At 44.6% G+C, this 22,529-nt stretch overlaps 2 protein-coding genes across 8 annotated transcripts in view; both read right to left on the bottom strand.

The window, feature by feature from the left end:
• Positions 1–5,903, bottom strand: part of OSBPL7 (oxysterol binding protein like 7) — a 34,551-nt gene extending 28,648 nt beyond the window's left edge. For 3 of the 7 annotated variants that reach the window (XR_015946492.1, XM_035135433.3, XM_088654567.1), the window contains exon 1: positions 5,379–5,549. The gene's annotated coding sequence lies outside the window, so the exon portion shown is untranslated. Of the gene's footprint in view, positions 1–1,480; positions 1,610–5,208; positions 5,314–5,378; positions 5,550–5,577 lie in introns of those variants that run through there. The other 4 variants (XM_035135434.3, XM_060281442.2, XM_035135438.3 and 1 more) reach the window with 3 other exon arrangements.
• Positions 5,904–11,877: 5,974 nt separating this feature from the next.
• MRPL10 (mitochondrial ribosomal protein L10) lies at positions 11,878–22,441 on the bottom strand. The gene is made up of 5 exons (XM_035135951.3): positions 22,389–22,441; positions 20,278–20,447; positions 17,415–17,579; positions 16,512–16,656; positions 11,878–12,511 (listed from the first exon to the last, which is right to left on the bottom strand). Exons 1-5 carry the CDS (start codon positions 22,429–22,431, stop codon positions 12,264–12,266), a joined length of 771 nt encoding a protein of 256 aa, XP_034991842.1. The 5' UTR covers positions 22,432–22,441; the 3' UTR covers positions 11,878–12,263.
• Positions 22,442–22,529: the final 88 nt, after the last annotated feature.

The following is a 22,529-nucleotide window of genomic DNA, read 5'->3' as shown; positions in this document are numbered from 1 at the left end:
AACACATTGCAGTAATCTAACCTAGAGGTTACCAGAGCATAGACGACAGAAGTCAGGCTATCCCTGTTCAGATAAGAGACACAGTTGGGCCACTAGCCGATGCAGGAAGGCAGAACCCCTGGCCCCTTTTACTACAGCATAGCTTTGACGGAGCAGCAGGAGAGGGTGCAGCAAATTCACCCAGGAAAGTGAATTCGTAGCTTAGAAAGCCCTGACATAGGCCTCCGCATTATGGATTTTGTTTTCTTCTCTACTGGTTTCTAGCCGAAGCTCACCCTGTTGAAGTGAACGGGAACAACTCAGGAGAAAAGTAGTGGCTCTTCCCACTCATCTCGACTTGCTCATTTCAGGCTGGAACAGGAGACCTCCCCACTGGATTGAGCCCATGCTTTTCATTCATTCATTCATACACACACACACACACACACACACACACACACACAGGTGAAATTCGGGAAATTAGAATATCGTCGAAAAGTGCATTTATTTCAGTAATGCAACTTATTATTTTTAATTTTTCTTTCAATTTTTACAAATGCTTTCTTTTGGAAATTCCACAGTAATAAAACAAACAGTTACAATAATACAAAAATAAACATTGCTATTACATTTCATTAATTACATTCCTTTTATAATTGACCCGCCTAGCGACAAATAATTACAATTACAACAAATAAAGGCTTGAAATATCTTGCTTTGCAAGTCATGCATCTATCTCATATATTGGTTTCACCTTTTAAGTTGCATTACTGATATAAATGCACTTTTCGACGATATTCTAATTTTCCAAGTGTGTGTGTGTGTATATGTATATGAATGAGACATGACTCATGACTCCGGTTTTTGGAACCTGCACAACAACAACCAGAACGGCTACCTAAAGAGTGGCAAGGACCTGCATTGGGGAAGCCCTACTCAGGGGACAGCTGCTTTTAAAGGCTTCCGAGTGGCCTGCCATCTGTCAGTTCCAACCACTCACGTCGCATCACCTGCCTTGGGTGTTAAAAATAGGTTTCGGCTTAATAAACAGCAGCTTCTTGTTACAGGCAGGCATATAAAAAAAGGTGTGTGGAGTTGCAACTGGATATAGCAGGGTGACACGCCGCTGGCGGCGCGGGGAACATAAGAAAGGTCTTATAACAGCTGGGCAAAGACCATTTATTTGTTTCTTCCCAGAAGCTCAAGGTGGATTACCTCCCTAAATTTTATCCCCACAACCTCCCCTGTGATGTAGGGTTAGGGTAAGGTAGCTATGCCCGGTTTGCTCATATAATCTGATGAACCCTGCTTCCTGGCTCTGGCACTTTCGGTTTATTTTGTTTGTTTAGGCTCTAGGGTGATAAATTTGGCCTTTCAAGGCTGTAATCCTAACCCTACCTACTTTCCTGGGAGTAAACCCCATTGGACATAGATGTAGAGCAGCCACAGTTAGGCTTGCGTTGCACGTCTTTAAATAGTATTGTATTCTCATGTTTCTTACTATGTTGTTCTCATCTTCTGATTTTCTGGACGTTGCCTTGGTGGTTTCCAGAAAGGAGGCATTGAAGTATTATAAATAGGTACAGCCAACAGCCACCGACAGATCCCAGCAGTAGGTCTGGTTCTTTAGAGCAGGGCACCTGTGTCAATCATGAGCAACTAGACAACACGACAGAGCTTTTAGCTAGACAACACGACAGAGCTTTTAGCAAGCAGGTGACACCAAAGTGAAACCAAGGGAGGAACTGAAAAAGCCAGGATACTAATGAAGGATAATGGGGTGGCAACACCTCTGTCAATGAGGGCATTTGCAGCAGCTGCAACGATAGCTACAATTAAAATTTCATGGGTAATATTTTACATTTCTTAAATGCTGATTTGCCCATGACTTAACTAAAACAAACACGAACTTTTTCCATAACTAAACAAGTGGTTTCCTGAGGTTCCAAAGTAAAGCTGTGCAAACACACTACACCCTTAAAGCATGTTCTTTCCCTCAAAGGATTCTGGGCACTGTAGTTTACCCCTCACAGAGTTACAAGGCCCAGCAACCCTACAAACTACAGTGCCCAGAATTCTTTGAGGGGGGAAATGCGCTTTGAATGTGCTTTAATGGTATAGTGCGTACACAGCCTAAGGCTGGAAGCCTAACCCCACTCACCTGAGAGTAAACTTCACTGAATTCAATAGAACTTACTTCTGAGTAGACATGGTTAAGATTACGCTGTCAATCAGTGCCAGAGGTGGAGATGGAGGAAACACAACAGGGTTACTTTTTTGTTTTCAAGGCCTCAGGTGTTCCTCAGCTTAGTTTCCTTCTCCAGACATCAAGGCTAATAACCCCTTCGACCCTAAAACACCACATTTTACCATTGGAACTGTAAACAGGAACAGGAAGTCTGGTGGTTACCCGCCCCCTATTTCTGATGGTACAGTGGTGCCTCGCTAGACGAATTTAATTCGTTCCACGGGTCTTTTCTTATAACGAAAAATTCGTCTAGCGAATCCCATAGGAATGCATTGAATTTTTTTTGCCCATAGGAACACATTAATTGAATTTCAATGCATTCCTATGGGAAACCGCGATTCGCTAGACGAATTTTTCGTAAAACTAATTCGTCTAGCGAGGCAACCTCTGCTAGAAAAAACCTTTCGTTAAGCGGAAATTTCATTAAGCAGGGCATTCGTTAAGCGAGGCACCACTGTACACTGTAAAAAAAACGTCCAATGACATTTTAGGCTACAGCAACAAAAGCAGAGTTCTCAATTCTTGGGAAGTTAATAGAATTGCTGTACTTGGTAACTGGCAAGGCTCCATTTAGAATAATAGCACATTCTGTTCTGAGTACCACTGCTCAGGAGTGACACTGTCAATGTTGGAAAGGAGTCAAGAAAAGAGAAAGAGCTACGAAGAAGAGAAGGGGCCTAAATGGCAAAGTGTATGAAGAAAGGCTGAAGGAACTGGGCATACCAAGCTTAGAGTTCATTAAGAAGGGGTGGTTTTTGTGTGTGCGCGCACATGCGCAGATAGAAGAGGGGGGACAGAATAGTGGAATGTCTTGTTTCGAAGGAATTGTTCGCTGGAGAGCTGGGGGTGGGGTGGGAATCCACAGTGACATTTTGTTGTAAGTCGCATCTGTTTGGAAGAATTGTCGCACTGTATACTCCAGCAACAGAAGAAGGACCCAAGGAATCTCCTTCCAAAGGTTGGAAAGGTATCCTGCAATGTTTGAATACTCTAACTAGTGCAGCAAGGAAATAAAAGCTGGTTTACACATGTGCATGTGCATCACCTGATGACTGCAACATCAAGTGATGACTGATGTGCGGATGTGTGAATGCATCACCACAGACAGAAATTTCAGATCATCCAATGACTGCCCCAATGCAATGTTTTTTTCCAGAGAAATAATTAATAAATTCAGAATCGGGTCCTTGAAAGCTGGCTTGATTGCTCTGTAATTCATTGCTGATGTTGAATGAGCTACTCCAGCACAAATAGTTGTGTCGGAGGCAAGGAGGCAATACAAAAATTCGGCCTGCTGTGCCACAGGCACACCAGATATTTAAAGCACTATGATGCTACTTTAAACAGTCGTGGCTTCCCCCAAAATAATTCTGGGTGCTGAAAGTTGCCGGAAGACCCCTATTTTCCCATAGCTACAATTCTCTGAGTTTCCTGGGGAAAGCGATTTGATTGTTAAGCCCCTCTGAGAATTGTAGCTCTGTGAGTCTCAGCACCCTTAATGGACTACAGCTCCCAGAATTCTTTGTGGGAAGGCCATGGCTGCCTAAAGTGGTGTCATAGGGCACTAGACCATGGGTAGGCAAACTAAGGCCTAGGGGCCTGATCCGGCACAATCGCCTTCTAAATCCGGCCCGCAGACAGTCCAGGAATCAGCGTGTTTTTACATGAGTAGAATGTGTCCTTTTATTTAAAATGCATCTCTGGGTTATTTGTGGGGCCTGCCTGGTGTTTTTCATGAGTAGAATGTGTCCTTTTATTTAAAATGCATCTCTGGGTTATTTGTGGGGCATAGGAATTTGTTCATTTTTCTTTTTTTTTTTCAAAATATAGTCCGCCCCCCCCCCACAAGGTCTAAGGGACAGTGGACCGGCCCCCTGCTGAAAAAGTTTGCTGATCCCCCTGCACTAGACCTATGGCGTGAATGTTGCAATCATCAAGTGAGAACATCAATGTGTACAGTAATCAACATACAGTGTGTGTGTACACACACACACACACACAAGTCAACCCTTCAGTAACCTCTGGGTACGTTTATTTCCAGGACTGCATTTCTAGGCTTTTTCTTTTTCTTTTGCACCCCCCTTGCTCTTGTACCAAGCCGTTAGTTTTCCAATTAATTCAGGCATCCCCAAACTGCAGCCCTCCAGATGTTTTGGCCTACAAGTCCCATGATCCCTAGCTAACAGGACCAGTGGTCAGAGATGATGGGAATTGTAGTCCAAAACATCTGGAGGGCCGAAGTTTGGGGATGTCTGAATTAATTCTTCCCTCCCACTTCCCCTTCACATTTTTCTCGGTGCTGTGGAATAATCCACTATCTATTGATGCTGTGGAGCACAATTCACCTGACCCTCCCAACTTTCCCCCAACAGTCTCTCAGTTCCCCCAGGAGCCCAAGTCAAAACTTCAAGCACTCCTATACCTTTGCCATGGGGAAAAAGCACACCCATGACTCTCTTGGTCAGAGACCAACATTCTCCAGCCTTTGGATTCTTTATCGAGGCATAATAGATGTCAAAATCCACCTAATCCCTCCTATTTATCTCTTCCCTGAAACCAAAACCCCCCTTTCTCCTCCCCACATGTCTTTGAAATGGGGACAAACTTTCCCTGTGGCCCAATCTGTCACCCGTCCCTTAAGCCCCACTTCCCCAAATGCCTTTACCTCCCTCCCCCCCTCCGGGCAACCATCACATCCTTTCCAAATCCCACAGTTCCCAGACCTATTACATACTAATATTATTTATTAAATCTGTATACCGCCCTTCCTCCGCGGCGGTTCACAGCATAAAAAATACTGTACAAGATAAAACCACGCAAAATACATAATAAAAACAAGAACCAAAAGCAAAAACAACAGCGCCCCCCCCCCGCCTTCCCAATGCGTTCCCTGGACCACATTCCCATCAGGCTGTTTCTGCCCATGGAAACAGAACAAAAAAAACACTCCTATTTCCCTCCCCACTAGGAAATTTTCAGACCTCTTTCTCGGCCGTAGGTCCACAGTCCTCCCCTCTGAAGATGGGGGAGCAAAATTCCTCGGCGTCTCTCTTTCCCTGACTCTAATCTCACCCCCCCCTTTACCCTCCAGCCCCACTCAGCCCCAGAAAATCCCTCGCCCCGCTTCGCCAGGCTGCAACATTTGCCTTACCAAAAATAGAAAGAGCAGGCTCTCCTTCCACTCCCCATCTGTCCAGTCCACAGGGCAAAGTCCCAAAAAACCCGCCCGGCTTCCTCCTTCCTCGGATGAGGCGCCTGCCCTCCCAACTACAGTACACACAGTACAAAGGAAGTGCCCTCCTCCCCTTCCCATGGCAAGAGTGGGATGGCTTTATTGATCACCCGCCTACCTGCACGCAGAGGCGATGCTTGCTTTCCACCTCCCGTCTCTCTGGACTCTCCGTTTTCCAATTCCTGCAGCAACGGCTGTTTGTTGCTGCTGCTGCTGCTGCTGCAAACCGGAATCAGGAAGCAGCTGCCAAGCTAAGTCGCAAGCAGCCAGCCCTCTCGCTGGTGGTGCTCTTTAGTTAATCCACCTTTTGCAGCTTTGCTGAGCTTGGCTCGCCTCTGCCGCCCTGCCTCTTGGAGGACCGTGTGGAAGCCGGCTGTTTTTCTGCCTCCCGGCAGGGTTGCCCCTCGACGGGAGAAGTTCTCCTTTGGAAATCTGCCCGACCAGGACTGGGGTGGGGGGTGGGGAGGGGTCTGTTTGCAGCAGCATCAGGGCGGAGTCGCGCCAAGCGGAGGGAGTGATGTGATGGCAGTAAGTTCTGTCCGCTGCAACAAAATGTTGCAGTAGCCTATCCTCAGGTCCTCATGGGAGTGCTCTTGTACACGGGGCCAACCACAGAATCAGAATCGTAGAATTGGAATAGGAAGGGACCCTGGGGGTCATCCAGCTCAACCCTCTGCAACGCAGGGATCTCAGCCAAAGCGTCCATGACAGATGGCCATCCAAACCCCACAACCTCCCGAGGGAGTCCATTCCACTGTGGAACAGCTTACTGTCAAACCAATTATCCTTTTTTTCCAGGATACGCCATTGATCGTTCGACCCCATTCTTTAAATGTTCTTTCGCTAAGCATGCTCAGTACCTACTGAGCTGCCAAAGGTGGGGTGCCCCCCTGAGTGGTTTTTTAAAAATCTCTGTATTTGTTTTTATGCAAAAACTCTCCCCATCGTCGCCAGAAGTCCTCAGTTTAGCCTGGATTGCGTGTGTGCAATTATTCCTGTTAAATACTCTGCAAACTGCTTTCGTTTTCAACCCTGGCCATATATATAATCCGAAAATCCCTACTTAAATAATTACCAATGCTTCTGAAAGAGGCTTGGGGGATCAGATCCTATCTGGAGCAAACAGTGCAAGTACAGAGAAGCGGCAAATAGCACCTTAAAGAATGGATTTGTTGTAATGTATACTTTTGTAATTGCGAGGCCTCATCATCAGATAAATGGAATGATGATCTTTAGTTTACAGAGATATACACCTCTGGGGTGCGGGGGATTAACAGCGAGACCAAATGGCCCTGAAATATATAAAAGGCTTATACCTCTTGCATTTACTCAACAGATTTTTTAAATATTTAGTCGTGTTTGTGTGCGACAAAACGGGTTGGTTCTCAATAGCTTGTGCCTTGCAATATATCTGTCCGCCGTTAAAGTACCACAAAAGGACTGTCAGTTACAACAAAAATAAGTTGTTAAAGAGAAATATGAGGCTGGTAGTCATTTGTTTATTTTATTCCATCTATGAGTCACTTCCTATGAAGCGTCTCTGAACGATAACCACATCCACCACCATTGAAACAATCACATATATCAGGCTTCCTCAACCTTGGCCCTCCAGATGTTTTTGATCTACAACTCCCATGATCCCTAGCTAGCAGGACCAGTGGTCAGGGATGATGGGGATTGTAGTCTCAAAACATCTGGAGGGTCGAGTTTGAGGAAGCCTGGACTAGATGAACCAATGCTCTGACTTCCTATAAAGCAGCTTCCTAGGCTGTGCTAATTGTTCACATCATCCGGCAAGTTCTCCTGAGAAGGCCCTATTAACGTGATGGGCACCAGTGCATTTCTCCCACTTATGTCAGTAAGATATGTGCAAGGCAATTGTTTACAAGACCGTGCCCCCTGATGCTATATTATACTAGCTGGCCGGGCCACGCGTTGCTGTGGGTTTTTATGTTAAATGGACCTTTTCCTGTTAAATGGACCTTCAGAGTCTCCCTTTAGAGTCCCCTCACCTGCCTTGTCCCAACCCTGACTCCCCTACTGTAAGTTTCAAAAATAAGACTCCCCCCCCACTCGTGTTCCTGAAAATGTCTCCACCCCCCACTGCTTTGGCTGACTCAGGGTCCTACCTCCCCCCCCCCATGGCAATGTGTCCCCTTGTTGTGCCTTATCCCTGTGAGCCCCCTACCCCGTTGTTGTGCCTCATCCCTGTGATTCCCCCACCCTGTGAAAGGCCCATATTCTGTTTGCTTTTGCCTGTGGCCTACTGGTAGGGTTGCCAGACTCAATAGTGGACAGGACTACTGTGCCTTTAATTGCCCTGCTCTCTTTTGAGTCTGGAAACCTTAAAGAGAAACCAGCAGACCCTTTGTTTAATTTCCAAGCAAAGGGTCTGCTGGTTTCTCTTTAAGGTTTCCAGACTCAAAAGAGAGCAGGGCAATTAAAGGCACAGAAGTCCTGTCCTCTATTGAGTCTGGCAACCCTACCTACAACTGTGTCTCAAAATTCAATCCCGTTTAAGGGTGTCCTCCTGGCTTATTTTCCTGATTTGTTGATCAACATTAAGCCAGAGCTGGCAGGCTCAGACATTATGGGGAAAACTGGTTTAGTGCATTCCAGCGTGCAATGGGAGGAAGGGAGTTGCTTATCCATGTCACCATATACCATGGTTTAAGCCTTGAATGTTCCTCCAAAGGTAATCCTTGAAAGCAAAGCCAGCCTGAACAGCTTACCTCTGGATTCCTTTTCTTTGTTACATAGTAGAACAGGGATGTGGAACCATTGGGCCTCCAGGTGATGCTGGTCTCAACTTGCTTTGGTCCCAGGCAGTATGGCCAATGGTTATGTGGTCCTCCAGATGTTTTAGGTCCTACAGAGGCCCTGTGCTTGAGTATGAGAGCACCCAGGAACTGCCTGCTTTTGCCTACATAAATTATGTCTGCAGGATCTTTCCTTTTTACCTTTTTTTACATTTCCTGACTTTTGTGTTCCAGGTTATGCTGGCTATCGATTCTTCACCTATTATGGCTAGGCTAGGTTGTTTCTGTCCCAAGATTAGATGTCACCACTTTTCTACCATACACCAAGGTCTGAAATACCGAACACCTCTTGCAGTTTGATATCCCATTACAGCATAATTATGTGCACTCTGATGTGTATTCTTTGGAAAGAATCTATGTTTTGGAGGTTAGTACTATCCATTCTTAAGGAAATCAGCCCTGAGTGCTCCCTGGAAGGACAGATCGTGAAGCTGAGGCTCCAATACTTTGGCCACCTCATGAGAAGAGAAGAATCCTTGGAAAAGACCCTGATGTTGGGAAAGATTGAGGGCACTAGGAGAAGGGGACGACAGAGGACGAGATGGTTGGACAGTGTTCTCGAAGCTACGAACATGAGTTTGACCAAACTGCGGGAGGCAGTGGAAGACAGGAGTGCCTGGCGTGCTATGGTCCATGGGGTCACGAAGAGTCGGACACGACTAAACGACTAAACAACAACAACAACTGTACAGTGGTACTTCGAGTTACAAACGCCTCAGGTTACAAACGCTTCAGGTTACAAACTCTGCGAACCTGGAAGCGTTACGTCGAGTTGAGAACTTTGCCCCAGGATGAGAACGGAAGTTGTGTGCTGGCGGCGCACGCCTCTAGTTAAGAACAGTTTCAGGTTAAGAACGGACCTCTGGAATGAATTACGTTTGTAACTAGAGGTACCACTGTATTTGGAAAACCTCTACAGCCGATGATGTACCCGATTCTCATGAAGACCTACCATTCATTTGGTGTAACAAGCACATCTGCCTCCCAGTGCCTAATTCTGAAGGATTGTCAATGCTTCATCTGAGATGAAATAACACCATCTATTTCTATAGCATTTTTACAGTGTTCAACAGTTACAGTTGTCCTGTTTGAGGCTTTGAAAAATAGGATGTTGGTGCATAATCCACTGAGTAATCTCAGTTTGCCCAAGCGTACTTTGGATTCTGGAGAAATTCAGTTCAAAATGCCTCTCTCTTCAAATCTCTCTCTCTCTACATATGCAGGTACTCAATTGGTGGGCCAGGGGGGGGGGGGATGTCGCCGAATGCCTTTCCTAAACAAGCTTAGCAGATACAACCAGCCACAACATAGATGAATCACTCCCCAATGTCTAATTATGCCACAAATCTTAACCTGTTTCAAACCTGCTTTAGCTGTCAAGGCTCCCCATTAAAAGAAGCCTGGCAACTACAGAAGTCTCATACTCTTCCCCACAAATTAGTTTTCCTAGCCTAGGGCAATGAACTGCTGTCATGCCTATTGCCTTTTCACTGGTCACTTGGCAGACCACCAGCGGGGAAAGCAATTTTTGTCTTTTCAGGAACAGCTGGTTGTTATCACACAGAATGCATTTCTGACTCATGCTGGGACCACAGAGATTCTAGAAACCGCTACTGTGTTTTGTCAGGTCATTCAGTGGTACGTTGGAGGAATGCAATAGGAAAAAGGAGGGCTGCACTTGTTTAATCATACATTCCTGTTAGGACACAAAAGGCTCAAATGGAAGCACAGCAAAGATGCACAAAGGCCAGAAATGTCAAAGTCATGGCAAAAGGTCCACATCCCATTCAACAGCCTCCAATTCTGTTTTCACTCAGCGCATTTTTTTAAAAAAGCAAGTTCCTACCCTTTACTGCTATGACAATAGGCTTGAAAGTGTGCAGGCAATGCTTTTGTTGAATTCCTACAATTCTATGATTCTGTGAAATCATGAGGAGTTGAGCAGTATACCTGAAGGAGCAACTCCACTGTCCAGTGCCAAGGGCCTTCTGGCAGTTCCCTCACTGTGAGAAGCAAAGCTACAGGGAACCAGGCAGAGGGCCTTCTTGGTGGTGGCACCCGCCCTGTGGAACGCCCTCCCATCAGAGGTCAGAGAGATAAACAACTACCTGACATTTAGAAGACATCTGAAGGCAGCCCTGTTTCAGGAAGATTTTAATGACTGGTGTTTTAATGTATTTTTAATCTTTTGTTGGAAGCTGCCCAGAGTGGCTGGGGAAACCCAGCCAGATGGGTAGGGTAGAAATAATAAATAATAAGCATAATAATAATAATAATAATAATAATAATAATAATAATAATGGTCATACCTCGGTTTAAGTACACTTCGGTTTGAGTACTTTCAGTTTAAGTACTCTGCGGACCCGTCTGGAACAGATTAATCCACTTTCCAATGTACTTTCAATGGGAAAGTTCACTTCAGGTTAAGTACGCTTCAGGTTAAGTACAGACTTCCGGAACCAATTGTGTACTTAAACCGAGGTACCACTGTAATAATAATAATAATAATAATAATAATAATAATAATAATATAGCAGTCTGGCAGTCAAAGAGCCCTATCCAAAGTGTTGCGGCCTGCTTTCAAAGCCCCAAACCACTTGAGATCCAAGCACCTGACAGAGCAACTTTTTCCACAACATCCTGCCTATAGACTTAACTAGATGATTAAAGTCACCTGCCAACCCCAACCTCCAATTCCGTGTTTCATCTGAAGTACGACTCATTCTCAAGAATGGGCGCGCATAAACTTTTTTTTCGGATTGACGGCCACAATGACCCATGACCAACCTCTGGGAGCCACATGACCAAATGGGCATGGCCTAAGTGCCAAAGCAGGTAACATTTTTTATTTTTTAATGGCATTGGGGGAGGGCACCAGAAACATTTGGCACCACAGTGAAGGAAATAAGCATAAAATCTTTTTTTTAAGGGAATAAGTTTGGAGGCTACAAAAACCTTTTGGCATCACAGTATCATAGCAGAGGACCTAAGGGAGCAGTCAGAATTTTTTTTAAAGTTTTTTTTAAAAAATGGCAAATTTTGTGGGGCTCGTGAGAGTCCACAAAACACCCATTGGAGGTGAAATATTGCCTGTAGGGCACAGGTTAGCCATCATCGGATCCAGTTGTGGGATGCTGGTGCCAGCCTGGCAATAACCCATGTTTTTTCCTTCTAGCACTTTAAAATATTGTCATGTGTATGCTATATATTTAGTCATATTTCATGGTTTTTATCTTGTCTTTGCTGTTTCAGTTTTTGTAAACTGCCCTGGATTCTATCCCGGAAAGGCCAGTATTACACAATACATTACATAAATAACATTTCATTATCACCCATTCCCACTCCCCAAAACTAAGTAACAAGTACATCATGTAAGCAAGCATTTCTATTAACCATTAAGGGGTATCCTTGCTGGAAGAGCAAGTGAGCATTTTCATCCACTTTGGAGTGTCTGAAAAGCAACTTACTAGAGTTACACCCTATTAATAAAATGTGCATGCAAAGAGTTCACAGAACTCCTATTTGGTTTCACAGATTATATTCAGTGCACTGCCTACCTTCATTCCAGTTGTAGCCCAACACAGTAACACACACAGCAGGATGCTTAAAAATATTTAATAATATTACAACAGTGAGCACGCGACATAATTTTTTTAGGAAGCTGTACCACAGAGATGAACATTAGGCCGCATTTAACACTTTGCCTCTCTATTTATCAGCCTGTGAAGTCTTCTTTTAATTGATAATAAACTTCCATCGGTGTGCTTTCATGCTTGCTAAATCAACAAGAGTTGTGAATCAAGTACTGCCTCAATATCCAGATGGAAATCTGCATTCCAGCATATACCACGTTCATGATCCGGTCCTCATTTCCAAATTGGCTTGGTATACAGAATTTAGCCATCCAACTTTGCCCCACCCAGGATACAAACATGCAACCAACAGCTGTGCCTGAAGCAATGAGCAGAATTGGGAAGAACATTCATCAAAGGGCTTCTGACTTGTCCAGAGTCCCTGTCTCCTTTGCTTCAACAGATTCACAGTTTTGCTGTTTGACATACTGGTCCAGCAAGGAAGTCAAGTGAACAGGGCCGCGTTGTAGAAGTGTGCTAGTCTGGGATGTCATGAGAGAGAGAGCACCCACAACCTCCCCTTGGGCAGTCACCATGGACGGCAGTTTGGCATAGTTTGCGAAACCTTGTTTGCTTAGGATGGTGTTGTCAACACAAGCTCCTGGAAGGATGAGAAAATAGGCACCATCAGTAACATTCAGAAGTACTAAAAATAAAAATAAAAAGTGATGGCCGATATCGGTCATAATATAGATATGTAAGCTTGGGAACCATTGTGGAATATGGCTATAAAATTTACAGCATGTTATAGTTTAAGGGAAAATTACCGTACTTTTCTGTGTATAAGACTAGGTATTTTTCTGTAAAAATCATGGTAGAAAAAGGGGGTTGTCTTATACATGGGTAAGTGTCATAGGGTGGACGTTTGATTGGTTGCTGCCATGGCCATCAGTGGCTATTGTGTGTGTTATTGGTTGCTGCGTCAATGGGTGGTGTTGATTGGCTGACACTGCGGCAATAGGGCGGGCAATTGTCAGCTTTTGCCGGCGAGGGGACAGACGAGAGTCAGATTTTGCAATGCAGATGGGTAAGCAATTTGCGGCAATCCCCCCTTAAAAAGCTCAGTAATCCCTCCACAACTCTGTGCCATCTCCCCCCATCTTCTTAAATTTGAGCCCCTCAAAATAGGGGGCGTCTTATACATGGGGAGTCTTATAGACAGAAAAGTACGGTATATGAAAATGATATATTTTTTGTATCTAATAGCAAGTAAACTGGCAAAAATGTATAAATCTAAATCAAACAAATGTTGGAAATGTAAAGAGAAAGAGGTTCTTTTTACCATATGTGGTGGTCTTGTAATAAGGTTAAAGCTTACTGGGAAATGATATATAATGAATTGAAAAGGATGTTCAAAATAACTTTTATTTTAAAAAACCCCAGAAGATTTTCTTTTGGGAATTATGGGGACAGAACTACCTAAATTGTATAGAAATTTATTTATGTATGCTTCTACAGCAGCAAGAATGTTACTTGCCCAAAAGTGGAAAGAAGCAAAGGTCCCAGTAAAGGAAGGATGGATACAAAAACTTATGGAATATGCAGAAATGGCAAAACTTATCAGAAGAATAAGAAATCAAGATAACAAACTTTTTATAAAAGAATGGAAATGGTTTAATGAATATTTACAGAAAAATTGTAAACAGATAAAAACATTAGCAGGACTATTGTAATAACCTGCAGTTTTATAAAAGTACTAGCTGACCCGGCCACGCATTGCTGTGGTTCTTTCCTGTGATCCCCCCCACCCTGTCACGATCCATGACGTATCCTGCCCCTCCTCCCTCCACCCCGGCTCATCCCTGTGTTTCCGTAGGATACCCTTCTCTCTGTTGTCCCTGGGGAGTGTTGGCCCCTCCCCCCTGTATCTCCATACCTTGGCCCCCACCCTTCGAAAAGGAATTGTTAGGTTCTGGGTTCTATTTCCCAGCATGCACTTTTGTCTGAACCCTCTGTTGTTCCTGGGGAGTGTTGGCCCCTACCCCCGGTATCTTCCTACATTGGCCCCCGTCATTGGAGAAGGAGTTGTCAGTTTCTGGGTTCTATTTCCCAGTATTTACTTTTGTCTGAGCCCTCTGTTGTCCCCTCCCCCCTGTATCTCCATACATTGGCCCCTGCGAACGAATCGTGAACATTTCTATATATTTAGATTAAGGATAGGGGATGATGATGTGCCCTGGGACCCAGATAACTACTTAAAGAATCCCAACCGGGAGGGGGGATCAAATAGCGAAGCCCCATAGCCCCGTAGCAACAGACAGGCCCAGACAGAAGGAGGGGGGTCATATGGGCCACTTGGGGCGGGCCTCCGAATCTAAAGGGGGCCTCGGCCAGCATATTCACAATCAGTAAAATGAGAAAAGTAACAAAAGGGTTTAAAAAGGGCCACATTATCTACCTGGCCCGGGCAAGGGGAAGGTAGGGGATTGTAAATGGGGTGGGGGGTGGCCACTGCAAATATCTGAGGACTTAAACTGGGGAGAGAAAGTGAATGGGTTTTTTAAACAATCAGTTGTTTCTCCTAAAATAAGACATTTGTGCAATATAAGCCATACCCCGAAAATAAGACATAGTGATAGGCGCAGTTCTGGAGGGCCCCAAGGAAGAGGTAAGGCTGGACGCGTAATGAAAAATAAGACATCCCCTGAAAATAAGCTACGTCAGCCCATGACCTATTTGGGCTCCTCCTCCCCCCACCTCCCACCCAGGGCTCCATTTGGGATAGTATTTAATGGGCTGTAGACCTGAGGCCTAGTATGTAAAATGGAGCCAAGGCCTCCTGTTTTACAGGATCTCGTGGCAGAGGCGGGGTTTGCGGGTGTGGTGTGTTGTGGCTATTCCCTGTGAATGGCCCCATGTGTCCCGATCCATGATCTATTCAGTTTGTCCCCCCCCCCCCATGACCGGTGTGGTAGTGTTGCTAAATGGTAAAGTAAAAACCCCTTGGCATGCAAGGGTCTACATAAATCAAAGGCTGTGCTGTGGCCTGTGCCACCCGCCCCCCCGGCAGGCCCCGACCTCCACTTGGCAATGTTGGTTTTTTTGGTGGGGTTTTTTTGGGGGGGGAGGGTTAGTGGTGCTAAATGGTAAAGTAAAAACCCCTTGCCATGCCCCCAAGTGTGTTGTTGTGGGTTCCCCCCCCCCAGGGCCTGTCAGGGGCCTACATTAAACAAAGGCCTAATGGCCGCCTTGGGGGATTTCAAGTTGCTTGGTTGATGATGATGTCATTTGGTTTGTGGGTGTGACTTAGATTTCACAGGAAGGGAGGGGGTGGAGGAGGGTACTACGCCACTTGAGGGTGCTGTCTGACTTGGTGGAAAAGCAGGTCTGCACCTGGGCAGGTGTGCGATTTGAGGGATTTTTGCCCCCAACAACGCTCTAGGAGTGGCCTGGATCGTTGTGTCAAAATTTCAGGACGATCGGTCAAGCGGTTACGGAGAAAAGTGTCAAACGGAATTTCACGATTTTTACATTTATATATATATAGATATATTTACAGTAGATAATTAAATGAGCAAGTTAAATGAACTGGATATGCAGAAGGTATTAAAAAACAAATTTAAGGAACACAGAAAGAGGGGAAGGAACTCAAATTTTGAAATGTTTAATTGATTGCAAATCTAATGAAATGTATAAATTTGAAAAGTATAAATAAAAAACTAAAAAAAGTGATTTGGAAGAGGGTTGCCAAATCAAAACTTTATAGTACTGGTTGTAGACCGAATAGTTTTTTTATGAAGGACAATCATTTTTAAAAGGAGACATAGGGTTGTATCCAATGGCGTCCTACTCAAAGGAGGTGCACTGAAATGAATGGACTAACCTGGAATAATGGTAGGCAGACACAGTTGGGTTAGCACGGGGCATTCAAGTTTAATGCTGGTAGTCAACAGAAGAGGTCGAAAGACACTCTCAAGGCAAATGTAAAAAAAATGTAGTATAAACCCAGACAACTGGTATACACTGGCCTGCAAGCGCTCCAATTGGAGAACAGCCTTTACCAAAGGTGTCATGGGCTTTGAAGACGCTCAAACTTAGGACACAAGGGAGAAACATGCTAAGAGGAATGCACGTTTGGGAAACCCTTACCGTGATCAACTCCTGCCCGGAAACCAATGTCCCCACTGTGGAAGGACGTGTGGATCCAGAACTGGCCTCCACAGTCACGGACTCATTGCTAAAACCATGTTTATGGAAGACAACCTTACTTAGCTACGAGTGATCGCCAAAGATAAGCCTTTTGAATAGGGACTGCACCACAACTGCCTTTTGTATTCACTTTGATGCTTAAACTATTTAATATTACAACAGTCAGCATGTGACGTAATCTTTTAGGAAGCAGTACTACAGAGATAAACATTAGGCTGCATTTAACACTTCGCCTCCCTATTTACCAGCCTGTGAAGTCTGTCTTAATTGATAATAAAATTCCATCGGGATGCTTCCATGCTTGCTAAATCAACAGAGTTGTGAATCAAGTACTGCCTCAATATCCTGATGGAAATCTACATTCCAGCCAGCATACCTCAACTCATGACCTGGTCCTCATTTCTGAATCCATTTGATACACAGAGTTTAGCCATCAAGCTTTCAACATTTACCTAGGAGATTGATCTGTGGCACACCCCTCAGGACTCGCAGCATTTCCTGTGCCCTCGTTTCCGGACTCATCAGTAGGAGGTTGCGCCCCACAAAGAGAGGGAGTAGATTCTTATATTTGGATTCCAAAAGAAAGGGTATCATGACCTGGAAAGGTGGAAGTAAAGAGCCAATTAAACATGGAGAAAATACCCGCTGAACTGGGACAGGACTCCAGTTTTGATTTACAAGTCAAGAAATGAAGAGTTAAGTGATGCTGTAACTACAACCTCTCTTACTGCGTTGGAACTTCTAAAGGACCATGAAGGGTCTCTGGGTTGCGGTCTGCCACCACTAGCTATAAAGCAATATTCAGTTGAAGGAAAGGCTGGATCTAGTGATGGGGGATAAGGGGCATAAACTACAGGGGGCTGGGAGAAGTAGTTGGGCTAGTATGCTGTAGGATTGGACTGAGCCAGCAGACTGGTCAAACTCTAATTGCCATTTGATAAATCGCTGCTATACATTGGGCAAGGGACGAGAAGGCCCTCTAGGAAATTTTGCCAGCCAAATCAAAAATTTCACTTCACTCAAAATTTCTTAGAGGTTGTTGTTTCTGAGCACACATCTCCAAAAGGGTCTCAAAATATCGCACACCAAACTTGGTGGAAACTGGTGCTTTCTAATGAAATGCCTAAGCAACAGCAGGTTCTGTTTATCTGCTGCCCAGATACGAAGTCCGTCAATATATCAATGCACCTCGTGCAACATTTTATATATCCAATACAGCAGATTTGCATGTCAAAGCTTAGCTCTGATTAAGTTTTGCTTTCACAGGATATGGGAAATTGCTTGGAGAAAATGAGGCAACATGCTCTAAGGCACGTTGCTCTATTCCTAAAAGAACTGTTTGCATGTAACTGTACCTCGTTGGGGAAGTATTTAACATGGATGTTGTACTTCCGCAGTCGATGCCCCATGAGTACCATGTCATTTGATGGAACTGGGTTGTACTGGCAGATAGCAATCATTTTACTCTCGTGGAACGCTTGTTTGATATCTCGACGCAACAGCTTCACGTAGCCATTTTCCTGGGGAAGGGGAGAAATTTTGTTTGCTGCCATTAGATTTGAAAAGAGTGAAAACCCACAAAGCTGTTGAAAGCTACACAGATGTAAATTCTGTGCTGCAAAAGGCAGACAGAGTGCAGAGGTTTTGAGTTATCTCTGTAGGTAACATAAAAGTTCTGTTCAGTTGCAAATTGAATAGCAATGGCAAGCAGTATGCATGCTTGTACAGAAAACAAATGAATTAGATTAAACTTGATTTAAATCTGTGGTTTAAATTGACATTGTGTTCCCGATGATTTAAGCAACTGATTTAGACCTACCTAGCCTGCCCAGGGAACAGGGCATTTCCATGCTCTGTGCATACCTAGTGAAGCGTTGAAACCAAATAAAATGTTTTCATTCAAGCCTGAACTCTGTTAGAAAGTTTTCATGCTATGAAGGTTTATCCCTGTGACTTCAAAGAATCACAGAGTTGGAAGGGACCCTGAGGATCATCTAGTCCAACCCCATGCAATGCAGGCATATGAAGCTGCCCCAGATGGGGCTCGAACCAGCAACCTTAGCATAAACAGGCAATATGTGCAAAACCTGCTATAGTGATTATCACTCATTATTATTTATTTACTTCTATACTGCAAACTCTTATAAAATATATATTTGTGAGTTACAGAAACCAACTTTAGAGTGATTAGCAGCCTTCCCCGTATCACATAGCAATGAGGAAAGTTTCAAAAGTCGTTTGTCATAGGAGAGTGAATTCCATTAAGTAAGAAGACACCCTTGCATTACTCTAAGTAGCTCCTTGAATTCAAGCCCTTAAACGGATTCTCTGCAAAGGAGTTCATTTTCCAGGGGGGGGGGATGCAGTGACCTGTTTTGTGTACCTCCAATCCTTCACTTGGGCCAAACAGTTAAGAGCCAAAGTGACAAGCCTTGCCAGTGATTCTGCCCACCAAATAATCTTTCACAAGGAAGGAAAGGACTGAGGAGGAGGACTTGGCAGAACAGAGCATTCCTGTCTTCTAAGTTTCCAGGCATCAGCCACACAATGTCAATCCTATCGTCACTGTCACAAGAGCTGAAAATTTGTTTTAAAATTCATGAAAGCTGAGATTCTCAAGTCTGCACCCCGTAGCGTAGCACCAAAGGCAATGGAAACAATGCAGTTGTTACAGCACTTCTGAAAAATTATCAGGCTCCGATTCTGGTGAATCTCCTGCAGAAAACAGTTCTTCAGTTAGTGCAATAGTTCCCAATAATGCTTCTTGACATGGCGACAATGTATTTATCTAAAATTTCTATACTACGTCTCTATTTCATGGGGCTCTGGTAGGTATAAAACCATGAAGGGAAAAACAGTTTGAATACATGCAAAACATGAAAAAAATAGTTTTAAAAGAAAAATCTATGCAACAAATTCTAATCTAATGAAACTAAACAACGTAGAAGGAAGATAGATGCTAGCTAGACGCTCTCTCGGGCAAGAACTTCTATAGGAAGAACTTCACTACATAGAAGGTTGTGGATCTATGAGCCACACACGACACAATCAGTTTTCTCAGGTGACATAAATATCATGGTGATCATGGTGGAACATGACTGAAGATGCAGTTCCTGAATAAAGTTCTTTGGGGGCTTTTAGGTTAAAAGGAGCACACTTGAATTGGAGTCAAACGTTTTGGCTCCCGAATGCCACAAACCCGGAAGTGAGTGTTCAGTTTGCGAACGTTCTTTGGAACCCAAATGTTCGACATGACTTCCGCGGCTTCCAATCGGAAGCTGCACCTTGGTTTCCGAACGTTTTGGAAGTCGAATGGACTTCTGGAACGGATTGGCAAAGTAGACTAAAACAATTAAAATTGCCTAAAACTTTCTTGCCTAAAACCTATCCATTCTGAAGGAAATCAGCCCTGAGTGCTCACTGGAAGGACAGATCCTGAAGCTGAGGCTCTAATACTTTGGCCACCTCATGAGAAGAGAAGACTCCCTGGAAAAGACCCTGATGTTGGGAAAGATTGAGGGCACTAGGAGAAGGGGACGACCGAGGACGAGATGGTTGGACAGAGTTTTCAAAGCTACGAACATGAGTTTGACCAAACTGCAGGAGGGAGTGGAAGACAGGAGTGCCTGGCATGCTCTGGTCCATGGGGTCACAAAGAGTCGAACACAACTAAATGACTAAACAACAACAACAAAACTTTCTAAATGTCAGAGTAGGTGGGGTAGGTGTGTCTATACAGTGGTACCTTGGGTTACAAAAACACTTCAGGTTACAGACTCTTCTATCCCGAAAGCAGTACCTCGGGTTAAGAACTTTACCTCAGGATGAGGACAGAAATTGCGCGCCGGCAGCAGCGGGAGGCCCCATTAGCTAAAGTGGTACCTCAGGTTAAGAATGGTTTCAGGTTAAGAACGGACCTCCGGAACGAATTATGTTTGTAACCAGAGGTACCACTGTATAATAATGTCTTCAGCAGGCACTGAAAGGAATAGAGTGAAGGTTCAGGAAAAGAGCAGAGTATCAGACATCATTTGCATTCAGTGTGTTGCCCTTATGAGGCTAAAAGGGTTATCTGGTACCAAGTTCATAACAGCCCTGCTGCAATTGGCAAAAACATGGATAAAGAAGGGCAGAGAGCCTACTCAACGATTTTGAGGGCTCTGCACCATAGAGTTTAGACAGTAACAATCAGCGTAGGAGGGCGTGTTGTGTTGTTACCTCTTCAACTTGTTTCACTTGGGGTTTGATGCACCCCTCTGGGATCAAAGGCTTTGGTGGGATGTATTTTGTCACCTCCATCAGCTTCTGACGCACAAAATGCATAGGTCTCCAATGGCGAGTGACAGCTTTGGAGCCATGGCGAATAAGTTGAAGGGTGGGCAGCCAGTCTGGAGCAATGGAAAAGCAGAACAATCTGAATGGCTAGGCCCCCCAAGACACAACAACCCCCAAACGTAGGACATTCTGTGGGCTCTCATACTGTGTAATCCCATCCTTTCCAACCATAAAAAACTGAGCTAAGGGGAAGCATAGAATCCTAGTGTTCCAAAGGATGAAAAAGCCACCCACTCTCACCTCCTCAGGTGTTGCCGCTCCACATACTAATCTACACATTCCCAACTGGTGCTCCAGAAACAGGCAGCGACATTAACAGATACTTACAGAGTAGAAACCTTTGTGACTCATGCAAGCCAGCTAAATGACAGATTACAGCAGAAGGCGAAAAAATTAAAGGCAGAAAGAAGCAGCCTAATGCTGTTCTACATATTTATAGTGTGCCTATAGTTACAGTATTGCATGCTGCTCTGGTAACTCGGAGTCAGAGATGAGCTGAAACAGGTTCAACAGCACAATTTTGAATGTGTATGCACACGGGAATTCTTAACACAACTTGAGTGGGGGGCTTACCAAATGTTAATGGACTGGAGGGACAACAGTACAGCCTATTCCTAACGGTACTAAGGAAGTACTTTTCTGTCTATAAGACGCCCCCATGTATAAAATGCCCCCCTATTTGGGGGGGCCTCAACATTTAGAAAATAGGGGGGATTGAGCTTTTGGGGGGGGGAGATTATTTGGGGGAATGCTGATTGCTCACCCGCCAGAACGCAGCACACAACTGCTTGCGTTTTAGAAACCACCTATCAGCTGCTCAATCGCCGCCATTAGCCCTCCTAATTGCCGCTGCAGCAGCCAATAGGCAGCTGCCCTTGTCGCAGCCAGCAGGAGTGTGATTGGCAGCCCCTGGTTCTGTGATGCAAGCGGTTGTGTGCTGCATTCCGGCGGGTGAGCAATTTCCGCCCCCCCCCCAACCAAGCGGCCCATCACCACCTACAATTTTGGGCTTGTGCAAAGAAACCATTTGCCCGTCCCCATCCCCCCCAACACTACTTGTGTATAAGATGACCCTAAATTTTGAACCTAATTTTTGGGTCAAAAAAGCTTGTCTTATACATGGAAAAATACGGTAAATGTAAATTCTGAGTATATAATTAATAGCAAGGAACAAAGTGGCAAGGAACATTATTTTTGCTGTTATGGCATCAGAGGCACAAAGAATTTAGGACTGCCTCCCATTCTTATTTTTTATAGACGGTTTGCATTTTGGGTGCCTCAGTAGGAAACCCATTACGGGCAGATTTTCTCCATATTGTTACCATATTCAACAAACATTCCAATGGCCAATAAAACATTTCACATGAATGACAAATGCTAGATTACGCATTTTAAGAGACCGAACTAAATTTATTTTCTGCCAAAGATTCCTGCATTGCAGGGGGTTGGACTTGATGACCCTGGTGTTCCCTTCCAGTTCTATAATTCTATGATAGCGTGATCTGCATGCCCACCAACTTCACTTCCACTTCACTGCCAGACTGGGTAATTTCCCTTGCCACCACAAATTCAATCACACATGACATTTGTGGAAAGGCCGGGCTGGGTTGGGGTCGAGACGCGAATTTCTGGGAACTTTGAGCCTAGCTCTTCCCCCCAAGAGTCCTTCGAGCGCTGCACGGGTTTAAAGAACAGGTGCAGCTGCCTTTAGCTCTGCAACATCTCATTAGCCTTGAAATGAATGACTGGACACGCCACAGAGTCTGTCCAATAATAAAAAAAGGCAACCCCAGAAATGCCACATTCTGGATCTGGGATGGTGGGGTGGGAAGAAATGTATTAAGATTCTGGATTTCAACAGGGCGAGATGTAGGGCACTGGATTCCCACGAGGCTGGAGGAAGGGGAGGAAAGGCAACGCGTGAAGGGGGCAGTTATTAGCAACCAGTTAACTGCAGGAGAACAAAACTTCCCTAACATCGATCTTGCCCTTACCGGTTTTGCAAAACCTTTTGCTCCAGCGAGTAACAGCAGCCATCTTGAGGGGTGTGCGGCGAAAAGAAGCCGAGCATTATGGGATGGAGATGAAAGCTCCTCCTTGGGTGGGCGGTGCGGAGGTTTAAAGGAGAAGGAACC

This window comes from Zootoca vivipara, chromosome 12, assembly GCF_965207765.1.
Source record: "Zootoca vivipara chromosome 12, rZooViv2.hap1.1, whole genome shotgun sequence".
NCBI classification, from domain to species: Eukaryota; Metazoa; Chordata; class Lepidosauria; order Squamata; family Lacertidae; genus Zootoca; species Zootoca vivipara.
Note: the sequence above shows the minus strand (reverse complement) of the source record. Positions and strands in the feature narration are given on the sequence as shown.